Here is a 21,749-nt window from a genome sequence, read left to right on the forward strand (position 1 = left end):
TTTGTTTCCTTTTTTTTTTTTTTTTTTTAATAAAAAAAAAAATTATTGAGACAGGGAGAGACAGCATGAACGGGGGAGGGTCAGAGAGAGAGGGAGTCACAGAATCTGAAACAGCCTCCAAGCTCTGAGCTGTGAGCACAGAGCCTGACGCGGAGCTCGAACTCACGGACCGCGAGATCATGACCTGAGCCGAAGTCGGATGCTTAACCGACTGAGCCACCCAGGCGCCCCGAGGTATGTTTCCTCTACACCTACTTTGTTGACGGTTTTTATCATCAATGGATGTTGTACTTTGTCATATGTTTTTTCTGCATCTGTTGAGATGATCCTATCATTTTTATCCATTATCTTGATGTGATGTGTCATGTTGATTGATTTGCAAATAATTGAACCATGCTTACATCTCAGGAATAGATTGTACTTGATTGTGGTGAATGATTTTTTAATATATTTGGTGGATTTGGTTTGCTAGTATTTTGTTGAGGAGTTTTGCATCTGTGTTCATCAGAGATACTGGCCTGTAGTTTTCTTTTTTTGTAGTTTCTTTATCTGGTTTTGTTATCAGGGTAATGCTGTCCTTATAGAATGAATTTGGGTTTGTTTTGTTTGTTTTCCCCAGATTCCCACTTTATTCCTATTTTCAGAATGTTACCTCCCCCTCTTTTTTTTTTTTTTTTTTTAAATATAATTTATGGTCAAGTTATCTAACATGCGATGTATATACAGTGTGCTCTTGGCTTTGGGAGTAGATACCCGTGATTCATCACTTACATAAAACACCTGGTGCTCATCCCAACAAGTGCCTACCTCAATGCCCATTGCCCATTTTCCCTGCCCCCTTGTCCCCTCCACTCCCTTCCACCCTCAGTTTGTTCTCTGTATTTAAAAGTCTCTTATGGTTTGCCTCCCTCTCTGTAACTTTTTTTTTCTTTCCCTTCCCCCATGGTCTTCTGTTAAGTTTCTCAACTTGCACGTATGAATGAAAACACGATATCTGTCTTTCTCTGACTGCCTTATTTCCCTTAGCATAATACCCTCTAGTTCCATCCATGTTGCTGCAAATGGCAAGATTTCATTCTTTTTCATTGCTGAGTAGTATTCCATTGTATATGTATACCACATCTTTATCCATTCATTAGTTGATGGACATTTGGACTCTTCGCATAATTTGGCTATTGATAGCACTGCTGTAAACATTGGGGTACATGTGCCCCTATGAATCAGCACTCCTGTATCCTTTGGAAAAATTCCTAGTAGTGCTATTGCCAGGTTGTATCTTAATTTCTATCTTTAATTTTTTGAGGAACCTCTACACTGTTTTCCAGAGTGGCTGCACCAGTTTGCATTCCCACTAACAATGCGAGAGAGTTTCCCTTTCTCCACATGTTGCCAACACCTATTGTTTTCTAAGTTGTTAATTTTAGCCACTCTGACTGGTGTGAGGTGGTAGCTCAGTGTAGTTTTGATTTCTATTTACCTGATGATGAATGATGTTGAGCATCTTTTCATGTGCCTGTTAGCCATTTGGATATCTTTGGAAAAATATCTATTCATCTATTCTGCCCGTTTATTCACTGGATTGTTTTTCGGGTGTTGAGTTCGGTAAGCTCTTTACTTACTTTGGATACTAACCCTTTATCTGATATGAATTTGGAAGGTTTCCTTCTATTTTTTGGAATAGTTTGAGAAGAACAGGTATTAACTCTTATTTAAGTGTTTGGTAGAATTCATTCGTGATGCCATCTGGTCCTGGACTTTTGTTTGTGGGGAGTTTTTTGAGTACTAATACAATTTCATTGCTGGTAATTGGTCTGTTCAAATTTTCTGTTTCTTCCTTATTTGTTTTTGGGAGGTTATGTGTTGCTACGAATTTATCCAGTTTTTCTAGCTTGTTCAACTTGTTGGCATATAATTTTTCATTGTATTTTCATATAATCCTTTGTATTTCTCTGTTGGTTATTTCTCCTGTTTCATTTCTGATTTCATGTTGTGTATTTGAGACCTTTCTGTTTGTTTGTTTGTTTGTTTTTTCCCCCTGAAAGGTTTATCAATTTTGTTGATCTTTTCAAAGAACCAGCTCCTTTGGTCTGTTTGTTTTTTTAGTTTCTGTATCATTTCTTTTTTTTTTTTTTTTTAACGTTTATTTTTGAGACAGAGAGAGACAGAACATGAACGGGGGAGGGGCAGAGAGAGAGGGAGACACAGAATCTGAAGCAGGCTCCAGGCTCTGAGCCATCAGCCCAGAGCCCGACGCGGGGCTCAAACTCACGGACCACAAAATTGTGACCTGAGTCGAAGTCGGACGCTTAATCGACTGAGCCACCCAGGCGCCCCATAGTTTCTGTATCATTTCTAGTCTCATCTTTATTTCCTTCCTTCTGGTTTTGGGTTTTGTTTGTTCTTCTTGTCTAAATCCTTTATGTGGAAGTTTAGGTTATTTATTTGAGATTTTTCTCACTTCTTGAGGTAGGCCTGTATTGCTGTAAACTTCCCTTTTAGAAGCTTGTGATGCATCCCCAAACTTTTGTAACATTGTGTTTTCATTTTCATTTGTTTGTGTATTTTTTTATTTCTTCTTTGATACTTGGTTGACCCATTAATTGTTTAGTAGCATGTTATTCAACCTCCCTGTATTTGTATTCTTTTCAGATTTTTTCTTATGGTTGATTGAGTTCAGAAAAGATGCATGGTATGACTTTGATCATTTTGAATTTGCTGATACTTGTTTTCTGACCTAATACATGATCTCTTTTGGAGAATGTTTCATGTGCAGTTGAAAAGAATGTATGTTCTACTGTTTTTGGATGGAATGTTTTAACTATATCTGTTATATCCATTGGGTTCGTTGTGTTTAAAATCTGGCCACTTTTTAAAAAGTCTCTATAGTGAACTTAGAAGGGTTTTCACTAATAATAAGAGTTCATGCTTTTGCATCCCACAGGTTTTATCACCAATTAGTAATCCATCTTGTTTGATAGAATTTGTAGATTGGCAACACACAAGATTTCTGTATCTTGTGGATCATATGATTGATTTAGTTGACAAAGATAGAATTTGGACAGTAACATACTTTTGGTAGCCACTTCTCTTTTCTTGGATAATGAACATTGTGCACTTATGTATTATTTTCCTTTGTGATCTCAGTTTATTTTAACAAAAGTTTTGAAAAATTACTTTCTCTTTTCCTGATTTTGATTATGTAGTCCTCTTGGAATGCATTCCTTTATTGCTTCTAGGTGTCCATATCTTTCAGAACCCAATTTAAAAATTAAAAATTTACACATAACTAACCTCATACTTAGTGGTGAGAGATTGAAAGCTTTTCCTCTAAGATCAGGAACAACACAAAGATGCCCGCTTTTCCTGTATCTATTCAGCATAGTATTGGGAGTTCTAGTCAGCAGTTTTGCAAGAAAACAAATAAAAGACATCCACCTCTGAAAGGAAGAAGTAAAATTATCTCTGTTCACAGGTGACATGATCTTAAAGGTAAGAAACACTAAAGATTCCACAAAAACTTTTAGAACTAATACAAATTCAGCAAAATGGCAGGGTACAAAGTCAACAGGCAAAAATCAGTTGGGTTTTTATTCACTAACAATGAACAATTTGAAGGGAAATTAAGAAAACATTTATAATGGCATCAAAAAGAATAAAATACGTGTGAATAAACAACCAAGAGGGTGAAAGACTTGTCCCCTGAGAACTATAAAACACTGCTGAAAGAAATCAGAGAAAATATAAATAAATGAAAAGACATCCATATATATGGATTGGAAAGATGTCAATACTACCCAAATTGATCTACAGATTAAATCCAATCTCTGTCAAAATCCCAGTGAATTTTTTTTTGGCAGAACAGAAAAATCAGTTCTAAAATTCATATTGGTCTCAAGGGACTTTGAATAGCCAAAATAATCTTGGGGGGGGGGGAAGGTCGGAGGGCTCCCTCTTCTTGATGCTAAACTTAGTACAAAGTTACAGTATGGTAGTGGAATAAAAACCAATAGGATAGAATAGAAAGCCCAGAATAAACCCTCATATATATGATCAAATGATTTTCAAGAAAGGTGCCAGGGCTATTCACTGTGATCTTTTCAACTAATTGTGCTGGAAAATAGGATATCTACATGCAAAAGAATGAAAATAAACCTTTACCCTACAACATGGACGAAAATTAACTCAAAATGAACAATAAATAAAATACCTAAATGTAAAAGCTAAAATTATAAAAACTCTTAGAAGAAAACATAGGGGAAGAATTTCATGACATTAGATTTAGCAGCGACTTTTTGGGTATGATGCCAAAAGCACAGACAACAAAAGGGAGAACAGATAAATTTTGGACTTCATTGAAATTTAAAACTTTTATGCATTCAGTGACACTATTAATGTAGTGAAAAGGCAGCCTAGAGAATGAGAGAAAACATTTGCAAATCATGTATCTATTAGGGATTAATACACAGAATACGTAAGTAACTCCCACTACCCAACAACAAATAATCTTGTCAGAAACAAGCAAAGGACTTGTATAGACATTTCTTCACAGGAGGTATACAAATGGCCAATAACCACATGAAAAGATGTTCAAGAGCACTATCATTAAGAAAATGCAAATTAAAAGTATGAGATACCACTTCATACCTAATAGTATGGCTGTATTTTAAAAAAAGGAAAATAACAAGTGTTGTCAGGATGTGAAGAAATTAGAACCCTTGTACACTGTTGGGAATGTAAAATGGTACAGCTGCTGTGAAAAACATTATAGTGGTTCTTCAAAAATTAACCATAGCATGAATTACCATTATGATCCAGTGTTTCCATCTTTGGGTATATACCCCAAAGAATTGAAAGCAGGGTTTTGAAGAGAGATTTGTACATCTTCGTTTATAGCAGCATTATTCATAATAGCCAGAAGGTAGAAACAAAACAAGTGGCTATTCACAGATGAATGGAAGAGACAAAATGATACATACATACTTTGTATAATGGAATATTATTCAGGCTTAAAAATGAAATACTGATAAATGCTAAAATATAGAAGAAGCTTGAGGACATTATGCTAAGTGAAATAACCCAGTCACAAAAATCACAAAATAGTGTATGATTCCATTTATTTGAAGTACCCAGTGTAGTAGAATCATAGAGACAAGAAAGTTGAATGATGGTTGCCAGGGGCTGAGGGGAGGGGAGAATGGGGAGTTATTGTTTAATGGGTACAGAGTTTCAGTTTTGCAAGATGAAGAGAGCTCTGGAGATAGATAGTGGTGATGTTTGCACAGCAATATTAATGTACTTAATGCCACTGTACACTTGAAAATGATTAAGTAAATTTTATGTATATTTTAATTTAAAAATGACATTATAAGCAATCAGTAAAATAATTTTTTCAGAAGTAAAAATGTCTTAAAATATCTGCTGACTTAACTAATCACCTTCAGTGACAATATAATACAGTAAAACCTTGGATTGTGGGTAACTTGTTCTGCAAGTGTTCCGCAAGGTGAGCAAACATTTCTAATAAGTTTTAACTTGATAAATGAACGATGTCTTGCAGTATGAGTAGCATGTGATGCCGAATATTACATGATCACAGCTGAGCCAGTGGTTTCTCTCACTATGGCTTTGTGGATAATCATCTCCCATGATCAGATGCTTGGTCTCAGGCTGTGGTGTTTGGCAGGAATCAGTGTTTTTTTTTTTAAGAACATTGGAAGGTGCCCACAACTGGCACTTGTGTATTTTTTGTCACTTCACAGCACCTATGGATAGTCCTTTGCTTTTCCATATAAGGTTAAGAATGCTTTGCTTCTTCCTAGGTCATGCTGCCTGCATATATAGACCCTTTCCTCTGTTACCTTATTGCCAGTTATATTAAATACAGTATATGACAAGAGTTCATTAGTACTGTACTGTAGTCAGCATCTGTTAGTGATAGTGAAGGTTGTCCTATATACAGTTCTTTTTTTTTTTTTTTCAACGTTTTTAATTTATTTTTGGGACAGAGAGAGACAGAGCATGAATGGGGGAGGGGCAGAGAGAGAGGGAGACACAGAATCGGAAACAGGCTCCAGGCTCCGAGCCATCAGCCCAGAGCCTGACGCGGGGCTCGAACTCACGGACCGCGAGATTGTGACCTGGCTGAAGTCGGACGCTTAACCGACTGTGCCACCCAGGCGCCCCGAAGGTTGTCCTATATAATAACCCTCCTCTCTCTTGTCTTCTCACACCAGCCACGAAGGTTTTCAAAGTTAAGTGCAGGTTAATTTGTTTATTTTTCTTTATGTTTTGTATTTTCTTTATTATTTTCTGTATTATATTACATATTGTAATCATTTTTATATGACTATTTTGGGGCTGTGGAACAAATCATCTGGGTTTCCATTATTTCTTATGGGGAAATTCACTTTGATATACAGATGCTTTGGATTATAAACCTGTTTCCAGAACAAATTACGCTCACAAATCAAGGTTTTACTGTACTGTGTTTAGAAATATCTTTGTTTCTTTGTATCTTCATATTTAGAATTGTATGTCCACTGTAGCTATTTCTACTCTATAAAAAGAGCAGATAAGTTTGAATACCAAGTCTATTTTTTGATTTCAGAGTTTTAGCTTATTTTATTATTATTAAAAAAAAATTTTTTTTTTTTTTTTTTTTGAGAGAAAGAGTACGAGTTGGGGAGGGTCAGAGAGTGAGGGAGACAGAGGATCCGAAGCGGGCTCTGTGCTGACAGCAGACAGCCTGATGCAGGGCTTGAACCTATGAACTGCAAAATCATGACCTGATTCGAAGTCGGATGCTTAGCTGATTGAGCTACCCAGGCGCCCCGAGTTTTAGCTTATTTTTAATAAATTGAAAGATAACTTTATACACATACAAACAAAACTAACTTTATTTTCATTTTTTAAAAGTATTTATTTTGGTGGGAGGAGAGTTTGCATGCTTGAGAGAGAGAGCAGAGGAGGGGCAGAGAGAGGGAGAGGGAGAATCCCAAGCAGGCTCTGTGCTATGAGTGCGGAGCCCAACATGGGGCTGGAACTCACAAACCATGAGATCAGGACCTGAGCCAAAATCAGGAGTTGGATGCTTAACCGACTGAGCCACCCGGCTGCCCCTTCAAATTCTTTTTTAGCAGATTAAGTAAAACCCTGTCATAATATGATAAGTGAGACCCCAAAATTTTAATAGCATAAAATACAAAGTTCTTGAAAATGTTACTTAGTTTGTACTATCACCAAAAGTGCAAAAGTAGAGATGGTGAAAAATTGTATGGAATTGTCATTTCACTTAAGTGAGAAAGGTCCTAAATGAACTTGTGCTCATTTTTTTTTTTTTAATCTTAACTCTCTTAAGGACTTTAGTTTGCTGCTTTTTGAGAACAAGAGCAGGGCAGAAGACCGGAAACAGTAACATTATATTCAAATTTGTGTAACCTCTTGGGCTTTGCTTTATTCAGTGAATTTGCATTTGTTAGCCTCATTAGAAACAAGATTTAAAAGTACACTTTTGAGTTTTAGGGACAAGAATTTTGTTCCCAAAGATTAAAGTTAAGTATGTTACCTTTGAAGACATTTCAGCTGTATTAATTTGTGTTCTCTGAGAAGCAGCCACCCATATGGGAATGCATTAGGGGTGATACCTATTAGGGGAAATGGAGGGAAGCAAGAGAAGGCTGAAAAAGCCCTAAGACCACCATGCAAGTATGACCTAAATGGAGGAGGTAAAGGAGGAAGGAATATTGAGTAGAAGCATCTTAGGCTAGAGTGAAGTTCTAAGGAGAGTTTGGCAAGGTTGTCTGGTAGTCCTTGAGCCAGATTCACCCATCAGAAGAACCCTTGGTCTCCCTGAACCAGATGTCTGTATATCTTTGCCTTCTGTAGTCTTTGTGTGGGAGCAACCAGTGGGAAACCCTGTGGTTGGGGCCCTGATCAGCTCTGTTCCCTGTGGTTAGTAATCTGAGAGGCACATTCTCATGGTCTCATTACCATCTTATAAATTATTTTTTTGTGTGGAATGTTTTATGGCCTGGTAAATCATTGCCTTTAAAAGACATGGCTCTATTAATTAGGTACTCTTGTGTATTCATTTATAAACCATAATTTGGAGAATTTGAAGAATTATATTTTTGTCTTATCATATATGTGATGCCTATTGATGTAAATTATGAATGCAAAAATGGGAGAGGGACTCTTCTTCCCCCTCAGATCTCTAATACCTCCTATATCTGTATTCTCAACTAATGACCTTGCTTCAGTTTTAGTGAAAAGAATAGAAGTAATCACCATAGAATTCTTCAGAAGCTATTACCACCACGTCTGCCAAACTTTCTACTGTGCCAATTTACTCGCCTTCTCTCCTGTTATAACTTGAACTGTTCATTGTCTTAGGCAAAGGTCAGCCCCACCAATTATGTACACCTCTCCTCTTACCTGCTTAGTGCTCACTGGTCCAGTTCTTCCCTTTCATCTACCTTATTAGTGTTTTCCTTTTGTATCATTTCCATTAGCATATAATCATACTGTTTCTTCCACCTAAAAACCACCCACACTTGATCCTACTTCTCTTTTTAGTTATCATCCCATATCTCTTCTCTTTAAAGCAGAATTCCTTGGAGTGCCTGGGTGGCTCAGTTGGTTAGGCATCCAAAGTCATCTCAGGTCATGATCTCACAGCTTGTGAGCTCTAGCCCTGCATCGGGCTCTGTGTTGACAGCTCGGAGCCTGAAACCTCCTTTGGATTCTGTGTCTTGTTCTCTCCCTGTACCCTACCTGCTTCAGATTCTGTGTCTCATTCTCTTCTCTGCCCACTTGTGCTCTGTCTCTCTCTGTCTCTAAAAAATAAATAAATGTAAAAAAAAAAAAATCAAAAAAAACCCCAGAATTCCTTGAAAGTGGTGTCTTTATTCATTGCCTCTAATTTCTTTCTTCCTCATCCTCACTGAACTCACTTTAGTCAGGGTTTTGCCTTCACTACTGTAACAAAACTGTTCTTGTTAAGGTTGTCAGTGATTTTCATAATGCTCCATTCAGTGGTCCATTTTTATTTAGTCTTCTTACTTTTAGTAGCATTTGACAAGTGGATCACTTCCTCCTCCTTTAAATAATACATTATTCATTTGGCTTTCAAGATGCCACACTTTCTGGTTTTATTTGTACCTCACTGGTCCCTCCTCAATGTCCTTTGCTGGTTCCTTCTCAATTCCCTAACTTCTAAGCGTTGGTGTGCAGTACAGCTGAATTGAAATTGCATTCAGGATCATGTCTTAACATACATTTTCATGGAGACCACTTCTGTTTAATTCCAAACATATGTATTTAACTGCCTATTCAGCATATCTTGGATATCTAAGGATATCACAAACTTTATTATCTAAAACCAAAACTTTTGTCTTTTCTCCTTGACCAGACTTGTTCACTTAATTACCCCAGTTTAGTTCAAAGCAGATTTATCCTTCTAGTTCACGGTGCTCAAAATTGATGTCTCTCCTTCTTTAATAATCCACACTGAAAACATCAGAAAATTTTGTTGGCACCACCTTCAGAATATATCCAAAATCTTACCACTTTTCATTACTCTCCTCCTTCTACCTTGTGCCAAGCTAACCTGAGCTATGATCTGGATTATTGCAGCAGCCTTCCCCAAAAGTCTCCCTTGTCCAGAGTCATGTTTTTATTATTATTAAAAGTTAAAAAAATTACTTTTTAGAGTGTGAGTTCAGGAGAGAGGCAGATGGAAAAAGAGAGAGAATCTCAGGCAGGCTCCACGCTCAGCATGGAGCCCAACATGGGGCTTGATCCCCTGACCCTGGGATCATGACCTGAGCCAAAATCAGGAGTCAGATGCTTAACTGACTGAGCCACCAGGTACCCCATGAATCTTTTTTTTTTTTTTTTTTTTTAAATCAATATAGAAGAGTGATCTCTTTAATAACCTGAGTCAGGTCATGTCAGGCTAATGCTCAAGACCTTCCAGTGTGTTTTCATCTCAATCAGTGTTAAAGCCAAGGCCCTTATGATGGAAGATAATCTGCATTCTGACCCTCATATGCTTTCCATTCTAACTTCAGTTCTTCCCTCTGCTCATTCAGCTGTAGCTTGCTTATTCAGCTTCTTGCTTTTTATGGAATGCATCAAGCATATGCAGGCTCAGAATCTTAAACATTTTAACAACTAAACCTGTAATTGTACTAGTTCTTTGGGTAGGCAGAAGCACTAATGGTGTGAATGGTGTATCCAAAGTAATAAGCAGGAAGGCAGAATAAAAGCACATAGGTGTTTGTGGTAAAAATAGAGTTGGAGAATGAGGAATTATCTTCTGATTGTGTCTCTTTTGGTGAGGTAGGAAGCAAGGTATTGGCTGAGAGTGAGATGGATAGGAGATGGTGTAAATTTAAACTGTAAGAAGGTATAAGTTAGTTGGCTAGGATAATGGGGTGGTGAATGGGTTTGGGCTAAGTAGTTTAAAGCCTTTTGGGTTAATAAGCACAAATTTCAAAGTATGACCAGTCAGTGTAGTTGGTTTGGTGGTTCATCTGTCCATCCTTCCTACCCACCCCACCTTTTTTCACCAGCATAAGGATTGGTGAAGAGTTAAATATGAAACTAGGGTTGAAGTTGAACAAAGCAAGAGAGGGCAAAGACAGTTGAAGCTGTTGGTATGGAGTGAATACAGTGAAGGCTTATGGAATCCAAGCTGTGTCGAAAAAGGAGGGGCATGAGTGATAGAAGTAATGCGTCAGGATCAATGGATTAAAGTTCTATCTATGGGGACAAAACATTAGTGGCCTTGGAGGGCCTGGGTGGCTCAGTTGGTAGAGCATGCAAGTCTTGATCTTTGGGTCATGAGTTCAAGCCTCGCGTTGGGCATAGAGCTTACTTTAAAAAAAAAAAAAAAAAAAAAAGTTGGGCTCCTGGTGGCTGCTTAGTTAGTTAAGTGTCCAACTCTTGATTTCATCTCAGATCACGATCCCATGATTTGTGAGATCTAACCCTGTGTCTGATTCTGAACTGACAGTGTGGAGCCTGTTTAGGATTGTTTGTCTCCCTCTCTCTCTGCTCCTCCTCTCTCTGTCTCTCTTAAAAATAAACAAACATTAAAAAAAAAAGCTACTGGTCTTGGGATACTGGAGTTTGTGAGTTTGGCAGATAGGGTTAGCCATCTGAGAATGAGAGACTCCCAATTTATTGGGAGTAGGAGATACTGTACTTGCTGCTAATGATAATGGAAATGATCACTGGAATGAGTTGCTGAGATAGAGTAGAAGAGAAAGTCATGGGAAGAGAAGTAAGAAAATAAGCAGTAGGGTATTAGAAGAATTAACTGGATAGATTTTGAAGTCACTAAAAGCTTAATTTAAAATTAAGTTTTTTAATTAAAAATGAAAAGATAACAGGTAAGTTTTCCAAATACACAAGTTTGCATCTGTTTTTTAAAGAACAGATAAAACTACAAGGAAACAAATCCAAATAATTAAGTTGTTTATTTTAAACTTAAAATATTCCTCAGTTTGCTTTGGGGGTAGACGTTGTTGACTCTAAATTATGAATTGATTTTTTTTTTCTTTTTAGCTCCATGAGACTTAAAAAACATTTCCAGTTCCATATGAATCCAAGAATGAGAAAAGTCAGTTGTGTTAGATCTTAAAAATGTTTCTGCTAGTACTTTGGTATTCATAAGTGCTGGAGAAACTTTGGCAGAGAATCAGAGCCATAGACTAAGCCCAAACTAGGACAACAGAGTCATTATTCTGCTTTTTAGTAAAGAAAGTCTTTTTTTAAATAGTTGTGACCCTTGGTGCTTTACCAAAAGTACTTTATTGGGACTTCATTTGGATGCAAGGCTATGTCAAAGTAATTAGAAAAACAAGGATTGAATATAAAATGGTGACTTCTAAAATAATTATAACATTTTGTTATACATAAAATACTTATTTTTAATTAAATTACATTAAAGATAAAAGTAAGATAACTGAGTAAATTTATTATTTATCACCACACTTACCAGTATGCAGTAGAACCTTGGAGCAACATATAATTCATTTGATTTATGCTGAATAGTGTGGGCATTTAGTTGGCTTTGGTGCCAGCTTTAATTTAGAATGTTTGTGTGTGTGTGTGTGTGTTCCTAAATGAATAAGGTGAAATAACTTTAAACATTTTACAGAATTAAAAAACAGTACCTAAGAAAACAGAAAATAATAGCTTTCTTGAATTTAAATATGAGATAACATTTAATTAGGGCATACCACTGATGGGAGAGAGAACATTTCACAGAAGCTTTGGTAAGAATGAATATGTTGGAAAAGGAATTAAGGGGTTAATGGAGGCAAGGAAATGGAATGAGTTAGACTCTGCTAATAATGTAGAGTAAATCCATAGAAATAAGAGCAATGCTAAAGGTAGAGAGAATGGGGGAGTGAGGGTAAGTTGCCTGTTTTGATAACTTAATATTTATTTGTAATCCATAGGTTGTTTCAAAATACTGCTTGATTCTACTTCTTTAGTTTGACTTGAGCATATCCTGACATGTTCCACTATATAGTCCTGAGGTATCTGCTGGCATGGACTAGGGAGAAATGTGATCTCAGGCTTTGAAACTAAAGTGATTAGAGGGTGTTAGCTGTGAACACATAAGGCTTTATGATTGATTCTTATATTTGATTTAAAAGTTTTGTACTTCATTTTGTGTTAGTGAAAAGAATTCTTAATGTCTGTCTTCTCTCATGCTTCTGGAGTTGTTCTGATCACTAATGGGTATGCTGCTCAGAAACACTGAACAACTTACCAGGAATCTTGTAAAGAGAGTTTAAGCATTCATGTGTGTTTGTGTTAGGCAGTTTCTAACTTTGAGGTTTTTTCATTTGTTCCTTTCGTCAAAGCTTCCCAGTGACCCAGAATTTTTTTCAAACCATCTATTTCTTTCCTGATGAAAGAAATGCATCATTTTTAGTAACAGTATTCACAATAGTTACTCATTTGGCTTTTAAGAATATAAAACTGGCAAAGATTTTAGAAGATAATCTTTCTAGTCCCATCCCATTTTTGTTGCTAGCCAGCTATGAGGCACATTACTTAAGCAGTTCTGGGCATCAACTTCCATACTTGTAAAACCAAGGGTCTGGGACCATTATTTACTAATAAACATTAATTACTAAACTTACCAAACAATGGTGTGTTGTAGTAGAAAGAAAATGAGGTCTGGAGTCAGAAACTTGGTTTCCTCATTTATAAAATGTCTTGTCCAAGAGGGTTTTGAAGGTGATATTGGGTAATACATGTGAAAACACTTTGTAAATTCAAAAGTGCTATGCACCAGATGGCCAACCGACACATGAAAAAATGCTCAACTTCACTCATCATCAGGGAAATACAAATCAAAACCACAATGAGATACCACCTTACACCTGTCAGAATGGCTAACATGAACAGCTCAGGCAACAACAGATGTTGGCGAGGATACTAAGAGGATCTCCTTTGCATTGTTGGTGGGAATGCAAGCTGTTGCGGCCACTCTGGAAAACAGTATGGAGGTTCCTCAAAAAACTAAAAATAGAACTACCCTACGCCTCAGCAATTGCACTACTAGGCATTTATCCAAGGGATACAGGTGTGCTGTTTTGAAGGGACACATGCACCCCCATGTTTATAGCAGCAATATCAACAGTAGCCAAAGTATGGAAAGAGCCCAAATGTCCATCGATGGATGAATGGATGAAGAAGACGTTGTGTGTATGTATATATATACACACATACATACACACACACACAATGGATTATTACTCAGCAATCAGAAAGAATGAAATCTTGCCATTTGCAACTACGTGGATGGAACCTGGAGGGTATTATGCTAAATGAAATAAGTCAGACAAAGACAAATATCATATGACTTCACTCATATGAGGACTTTAAGAGACAAAACATATGAACATAAGGGAAGGGAAGCAAAAATAATATAAAAACAGGGAGGGGGACAAAACAGAAGAGACTCATAAATATGGAAAACAGAGGGTTACTGGAGGGGGTGTGGGAGGGGGGGATGGGCTAAATGGGTAAGAGGCACTAAGGAATCTACTCCTGAAATCATTGTTGCACTATATGCTAACTAATTTGGATGTAAATTAAAAAAAAAAAAGTGCTATGCAAATAGAATGGTTATTCAATCAGCAAGTAAGTGCCTTGTATGTGCTAGGCTGTGTGATGAGGTTAATTTTGTTATCAGCACCTGGTTTTTAACATTTAAGTCATTGAATCCCATAAAAATACTCAAATCATTGTTAACAAATGAAGTGATTCAAATGATTGGAAACCGTCATATAAAAAGGATAAATGAACTTGTACTTTTTTCTCATGTCTCTTGGATTCAGAGTAATAAGACAACTTTATGGTGAAGTTATTTTGCAGTTTGGAATTGATGTTTTTGTTGAGTTCTGCTTAGAGAAAAAGTAAAATGTCTGGTAAAATCACAAGAATTTAAAATGAACATTTGTTCACTGAATATATTAACATTTCAGCCATGAATCTTGTTTGGATCTCTTGCTATTTACTTTGCCTTTTTATTCTTTATATGAATATTGCTAAATTAGTTTCTCTGCTCACTTCCTTTCAAAATTTAAATCACTCATTTTTAAATGTTTGGAGTTTATCATACTGATTCTTAATGTATTGTAATTAACATGTCTAGTTGAAAACCAAGATAATGTTATTCAATGGATTTAATAAATTTTATCTTAAAAATAAAAAACTGTTTTGTCTGCACTTTAAAGGTCATAATATTAAATCTGTATTTGACATAAATTCTTATTTTTTTTTAAATTTTTTTTTTTAACGTTTATTTATTTTTGAGACAGAGACAGAGCATGAACGGGGGAGGGTCAGAGAGAGGGAGACACAGAATCTGAAACAGGCTCCAGGCTCTGAGCTGTCAGCACAGAGCCCGACGCGGGGCTTGAACTCATGGACCGCGAGATCATGACCTGAGCCGAAGTCGGCCGCTTAACCGACTGAGCCACCCAGGCGCCCCATAAATTCTTATTTTTAACTCGTGGGTTGACTGAGGCAACAAATCATGTACAATATGGGTATATAATGTAATAGGATTTAAAATTTTCTATGTTAAGACTTTTGTCTTTCAGAGGTACTTTTTTTTCAATTCATATTTTTTCCTCCAAAGTGGTTAAAAAACAGAGAACTTTGTTTCAATTTTAGTCAAACGTGTATCTTGCCTTTAGCCTGCTTTTTAATGCTGATTGGTATATTTCCTAGTTGGCCTTTATTTGGGATCTCTTTGCTTAATAGGTATATGAAAATCTTAGTTAAAATATAACTCAATTATTTGGCTTCTCTGATGTTTTCTGCTTGTACAGTTGTCCCGTGATATTTTTGAATATTTAAATAATCTGGGCACCTGCATGGCTCAGTCGGTTAAGGGTCTGACTTCTCATGGTCCATGGGTTCGAGCCCCGCATCGGGTTCTGTGCTGACAGCTCAGAGCCTGGAGCCTGCTTCGGATTCTGTATCTCCTTCTCTCTTCTGCCCCTCCCCTGCTCGTGTTGTCTCTATGGGTCTCAAAAATAAATAAATGTTAAAAAAGAAAAAAAAAGAAAAGAAAGAAAAAAGATACAATGGCCATTATCATGATCGACTAGAATGGTTTTCCATGAGAAAATTATTTGAAATCTGGCCACAGATCTGTTACTGTTAGTAATGAGCTTGCCCTGAATGTATTTTGAGTTTTAGAATAATCAGATAATAATATGAAACCATCAGAATAAGCAAGAGTTTGAAAAATAAGAATCCAGATGGTGACCTGTGCAGTTTTTTAGTGCTATTTAAAGTCACACGATCAAGAATATACTAAATTTCACTGAATTTACTGATAAGTGTTGGGAAGCTCCTTCCTTTTATATTGTGGTATAAGTACATTTACCATTTAAGTGTACAATTTATTGAAATTAAGTACATTCATGGTGTTGTGCAGTCATCACCACCATCTATCTCTAGAACTTTTTTTTTTCTTAATTACCCATTCTGAAAATAGTGCTCCCTGAATCTTTTTATTTTATTTTTTATTTTTTTTAATTTACATCCAAATTAGCATATAGTGCAACAATGATTTCAGGAGTAGATTCTGTGCCCCTTACCCATTTAGCCCATCCCCCCTCCCACAACCCCTCCTGTAACCCTCAGTTTGTTCTCCATATTTATGAGTCTTTTCTGTTTTGCCCCCCTCCCTGTTTTTATGTTATTTTTGCTTCCCTTCCCTTATGTTCATATGTTTTGTATCTTAAGGTTCTCATATGAGTGAAGTCATATGATATTTGTCTTTGTCTTTGACTAATTTCACTTAGCATAATACCCTCCAGGTTCCCTCCACATAGTTGCAAATGGCAAGATTTCATTCTTTTTGATTGCTGAGTGATACTCCATTATGTATGTGTGTGTGTGTGTGTGTGTGTGTATACCACATCTTTTTTATCCATTCATCCATCGATGGACATTTGGGCTCTTTCCATACTTTGGCTATTGTTGATAGTGCTGCTATAAACATGGGGGTGCATGTGTCCCTTCGAAACATCACACCTGTATCCTGTGGATAAATGCCTAGTAGTGCAATTGCTGGGGCGTAGGGTAGTTCTATTTTTAGTTTTTTGAGAAACCTCCATACTGTTTTCTAGAGTGGCTGCACCAGCTTGCATTCCCACATCTTTAGAACTTTTTTATCTTTCCAAAGAAACTCTACCTATTAAACAGTAATTCCCCATTCTCCCCTCAGCCCCTAGGAACCACATTTCTACTTCCTGTGTCTATGTGTTTGACTACTCTAGGGACTTAATACAAATGGAATCACAGTATTTGTTCTGACTGGATTATTTCACTTAGAATAATGTCTTCAAGGTTCATCCAGATTGTAGTATGTATCAAAATATCCTTTTAAAGGCTAAATAATATTGTATGTATATACCATAGTGTGTATTCATTCATCTGTTGATGGACACATGGGTTGTTGTCATCTTTTGGTTATTGTGAATAATGCTACTATGCACATGAGTGTGCTGGAATCCTCTCAGATTTCACACTTAATGGTGAAAGCATACTTTTAGAAATACATCTGCTCTTCTTTTTGTGGTAAAAACGGTGATATAGTATGTGTAAAATAACATGGTGACAAACTAATGGTCTCAACATACTGTTAGAAATATTTTAGGAAAAGTTATATGCTGAAAGCATGCTTATGCAGTTTGATTATGGTATCTCAGCACATAGTGTTTTAAGATTGTTTCAGGAATAAAGTGTGTTTAGAACTACTTTTTTGTGAACCGCTAAAGGAGAGCTATGTTGAAGATTTATTCTCAATGGTAAATTATTTGAACAGTGTTTTATGAAGGAATTGTATAACCGGTGATACTGCAGTGCATTGAATGGAATTTTAAAAAGGAAATTAGGATATGATTGCAATTTATTCACTTCATCGTTTATCGGTAAGCAAAAAAAGTGAAGCCAGAACGCCACAGAATATTATAGCAGATTTTTGTCAATTTTATGAAAATAATGCCCTTATAATACAATAGATACAGAATTTTTACAGTATTTCCAAATGAAATGGAAGGGACCATTGAAGGTTGTTGTTTCATGCAGGTTTGTTCCTCATCTCCTGGCTGTTTCAAATTTGTTGACCATTTCTTTAATAAGTGACCATTAGTAGTATGCTTTGTTAGCACGTATTTTTGAGAAAATTTAATCTGTTCCTTCAAGATAAAAGGAAAATTTTAATAGTAAATGACTACTTTTCCAAAGAAATGTGAGCTGTGGAGAAAGCATTTTGATGCTGAATGTTTGGAAATGCTTCCATCATTGTATAATTTTGTGTGTCTGCAAATACTATATCTGCACCTTAAAACAGTTGGAAACAGAAATTTCTTGTTTTAAAGTCAGGGTATTAGTCTGGGTTCTCCAGAGAAACAGTACCAAGCCGGGGGGGGGGGGGGGGGGGGGGGGCGTGGGGAGGGAGGGAGGGAGAGAGTGTGTGTAGAGAAAATGAGAGAGATTGATTGGTTTATAAGGAATTCTGTGACAACGATTTTACAGGCTTGGCAACTCCAAATTCTGCACAAGGTAGGCCCAGGGAAGAGTTCTTGTTGCAGTTCTAGCCCAAAGGCAGTCAGCTGGCAGCATCCCATCTTGCAAGGTCAGTCTTTGTTCTGTTAAGGCTTTCAACTGATTGGATAGGGCCCACCCACATTATGGAGGGTAATCTGTTTTATTCTAAATTTACCAATTTAATATTTATCTCATCTAAAAATGCCTTCACAGAAACACCCAGGATAATATTTGATCACATATATGGGCAATGTGGCCTAGTCAAATTGACACACAAAATCATATCACAATTTCAGTGGAGTTTGAACCTATTTGTTAAAAATATAAACATGCAGTGTTTCCTGATTAGTTTGTAAAAATAACAGACTAACATCAAGGACCTTTATTAGCCAGATTTTAACACAAGCTTTTGCCTATAGGTAAATGAGGTTTAAGAAGGAATTGGGAAGTATAGTCAATAATGAATTTTTTCCATTTAGAACTTTATATCTTTGTGGGATGTTTTTTGTTTCCCCAGCTCTGACAATCACTAAACATTAAGTGTTCACAGTTTGGAACCAAGACTTTTTGATTTATTTGCTATTAAGTATTATACCAAGATTTTAGAAATAATGAAGCATATTTAATTCATTGCTCTCACTAAAATTGTTCATATTTTTAAAAAGTAATGGCCCAAAGGCTTTTGTTAAATAAGTTAAAAAATGATTTAAAACTAACATTTATTTCATTTAAACTTCTTTTTAAAATTTCTATTTTTGTGCATTTCACAATTATGTAATTTAATAGTATAGTGTATATAATTTACAAACTTACATATGATACAGGTATTCAAATTTTTTACTAATAGGGGTTTGTAATTTTAAAAAATTAAAGATTTTATCTAGAAGAAAAATAAGTGTAATGTAAAATTTGATGAAGATGATGGTGGGAAGAAGCCTTTGAAGCGTTTTGGAAAAATGAAGGGTGATTGTTTTAGCTTCAGACTGTTCCTTTAGGGGGGAATGTTTTTGTTGAGAGTTACTCAGTTTGAAAGAGAATTAAATTTATAATAGGAAATACTACTAATATTCCAATTAAGTTCACTAGGCAGTGCATTGTTTTGCTGTTTCCAAGTCTACTTTGGAAGCCACATGATAATGTAAGAGTTGTATGAAAGAATAGAAATAGAGTAGTAATAGCAAACTGTGATAGCCAGATGAATTCTGCCTCTGCTGTTTAGATAGAATTTACCTTTACAAGTAGAATTTAAAATGATTTAAGGTAGGGAAAGGGATAAAGGGCGAAGACTTGGAGATGATTCATTTGTAAATAACGAATCTGATTAAACAATGGGTGATTTAGAAAAAGAAGAACTATTAGAGATACAAAAAGGGATGATTTTTGACTATTTTATCAACATAGGTTTTTGATATGGGAGAGGGAGAAAGCACCAAGTTTTTAGTCAATTTGGAGATTGGAGTCAATTTGAAGGATAGGAAATGATGATTTCTTAGACAAGAGGTAGAAAGGAATATTTGAGGATTGAAAGAGCTCTGCAGGATAACATAACTTTGTGATGTGTTGGTATCATGTTTACTGCATTGTAGAATACTTAATGACATCATCGTAACCCTATTGAGGTGTGTGATGGGATTCCCATTTTAAGATGGAAAAAGTTCAGAGAGCCTTGGTAACTGCCCAAGGTCAAACATATGGTAAATGCAGAATTTACCAGGTGTATTTGATTTTGTTTAGCTTCATTGAGTGCTTGCTATGGTGCCAGGCATGGTGCTTATTATGCCTTGGGAGTTTCGAGATGAATAATACATGGTTCTTGACCTCCAGAGTATGGCAAGTGAATAAGATAGTAATTTTTAAGCTTCTGCACAACAAAGGAAATAATAAACAAAACTAAAAGGCAACCTATGGAATAGGAGAAGATATTTGCAAATGATATATCTGATAAGGGGTTAATGTCCAAAATATATTAAAAAGAACTTACACAACACAAAACCAAAAAAACCAAATAATCAGATTAAAAATGGGCAGAGGACCTGAATAGACATTTTCCAAAGAAGACATAACAGATGGCCAGCAGACATGAAAAGATGCTCAACCTCCCTGATCATCAGGGAATGCAAATCAGAGCTGTAGTCACCTCCAGCCTGTCAGAACGGTTAAAAACAACACAGGAAGCAGGTGTTGTCGAGGATATGGAGAAAAGGGAACCTGGAACCCTCTTGCACCGTTGGTGGGAATGCAAACTGGTGCAGCCCCTCTGGAAAACAGTATGGAGTTTCTTCAAAAAGCTAAAAATAGAACTGCCCTCTGATGCAGCAATCACACTACTGGTATTTACCCAAAGAATACAAAAGTACTAATTCAAAGGGATACATGCATCCCAAAGTTTATAGCAGCATTATCTACAATAGCCAAATTATGGAAACAGCCCCTGTCCACTGATTGATAAATGGATAAAGAAGGTGTGTGTGTGTGTGTGTGTGTGTGTGTGTGTATATGTATATATGTATATATACATATATATAAAGAATACATATATACATCTATATAAAGAAGCCATAAAGAAGAATGAAATCTTGCCATTTGCAATGACATGAATGGAGCTATAGAGTATTATTCTAAGTGAAGTAAGTCAGAGAAAAATACCATATAATTTCACTCATGTGGAATTTAAGAAGCAAAACAAACAAGCAATGGGGAAAGAAGAGAGGCAAACCCAGATTTTTAACTATAGAGAACAAACTGTTAGTTATCAGAAGGGGGGGGCGGGGAGAATGGGTGAAATAGATGACTAAGGAATGCACTTGTGAAGAGAACCACGTGATGCATGGAAGAGTTAAATGACTATTGTCTACCTGAAACTAATAATTACATTGTGTGTTAACTAGCTGGAATTTAAATAACTTTTAAAAGAGAGTAATTTTTAGGGGAGACTTGGGGACCCCTAGATCAATATACCCCAGTCTGAGAGTTTAGGGCCATTTTCTGGAAGCCATGGTGCCTGAACTAAATCTCAGAGGAGGAATAAGAGTAAATTGTAAAAAAGGTGACCAGGGGAGAGTGTTGCATCCAGAGGAAACCACATGTGTAAAGGCATTCAGACATAAAGCTCTGTGATTTATGCTAAGAAATTTAGCATTCTAAGAAATTTAGCATTTGTAACCTATTTCTATGTAGATCTTAAAGGATGAGGTGAGTGGAGACCAACAGAGAAGCCTCTCTGAATAAATATCAGAAGCTGGTTGAAATATTTGCGGATAAAATTTTATAGACTTTTCAATGTGTTTTTACCTTCCCTTTCTAGGATCAGTTCGACAGCTTAGACAAGCATACACAATGGGGAATTGACTTCTTGGAAAGATATGCCAAATTTGTTAAAGAGAGGATAGAAATTGAACAGAACTATGCGAAACAATTGAGGTAAGTTATAAGTTTTTTCAGTTCTCAGAAATGAAGTTATATCTTTAAACGGATAGATCAGTGTAAATTCTGTGGATTTTTTGGGTCATAATTAGATTGAATTAGGTAACCGATTTTTAAAAAAAAAATTTTTTTTTAACATTTATTTTTTTTTGAGAGAAAGAGAGCGCAAGCTGGTGAGGGGCAGGGAGAGAGGGAGATACAGAATCAAGCAGGCTCCAGGCTCTGAG

General features: G+C 36.2%; 1 protein-coding gene across 3 annotated transcripts in view; it reads left to right on the forward strand.

Moving 5' to 3' along the window:
- FNBP1L (formin binding protein 1 like) overlaps positions 1-21,749 on the forward strand; it is a 127,667-nt gene that overhangs the window by 40,022 nt on the left and 65,896 nt on the right. For all 3 annotated transcript variants that reach the window (XM_042952895.1, XM_042952891.1, XM_042952892.1), the window contains exon 2: positions 21,404-21,519. In XM_042952895.1, the coding sequence (XP_042808829.1) occupies positions 21,404-21,519 (116 nt within the window). The remainder of the gene's footprint in view (positions 1-21,403; positions 21,520-21,749) is intronic.

Source organism: Panthera leo, chromosome C1 (genome assembly GCF_018350215.1).
Source record: "Panthera leo isolate Ple1 chromosome C1, P.leo_Ple1_pat1.1, whole genome shotgun sequence".
In the NCBI taxonomy this organism is placed as follows: Eukaryota; Metazoa; Chordata; class Mammalia; order Carnivora; family Felidae; genus Panthera; species Panthera leo.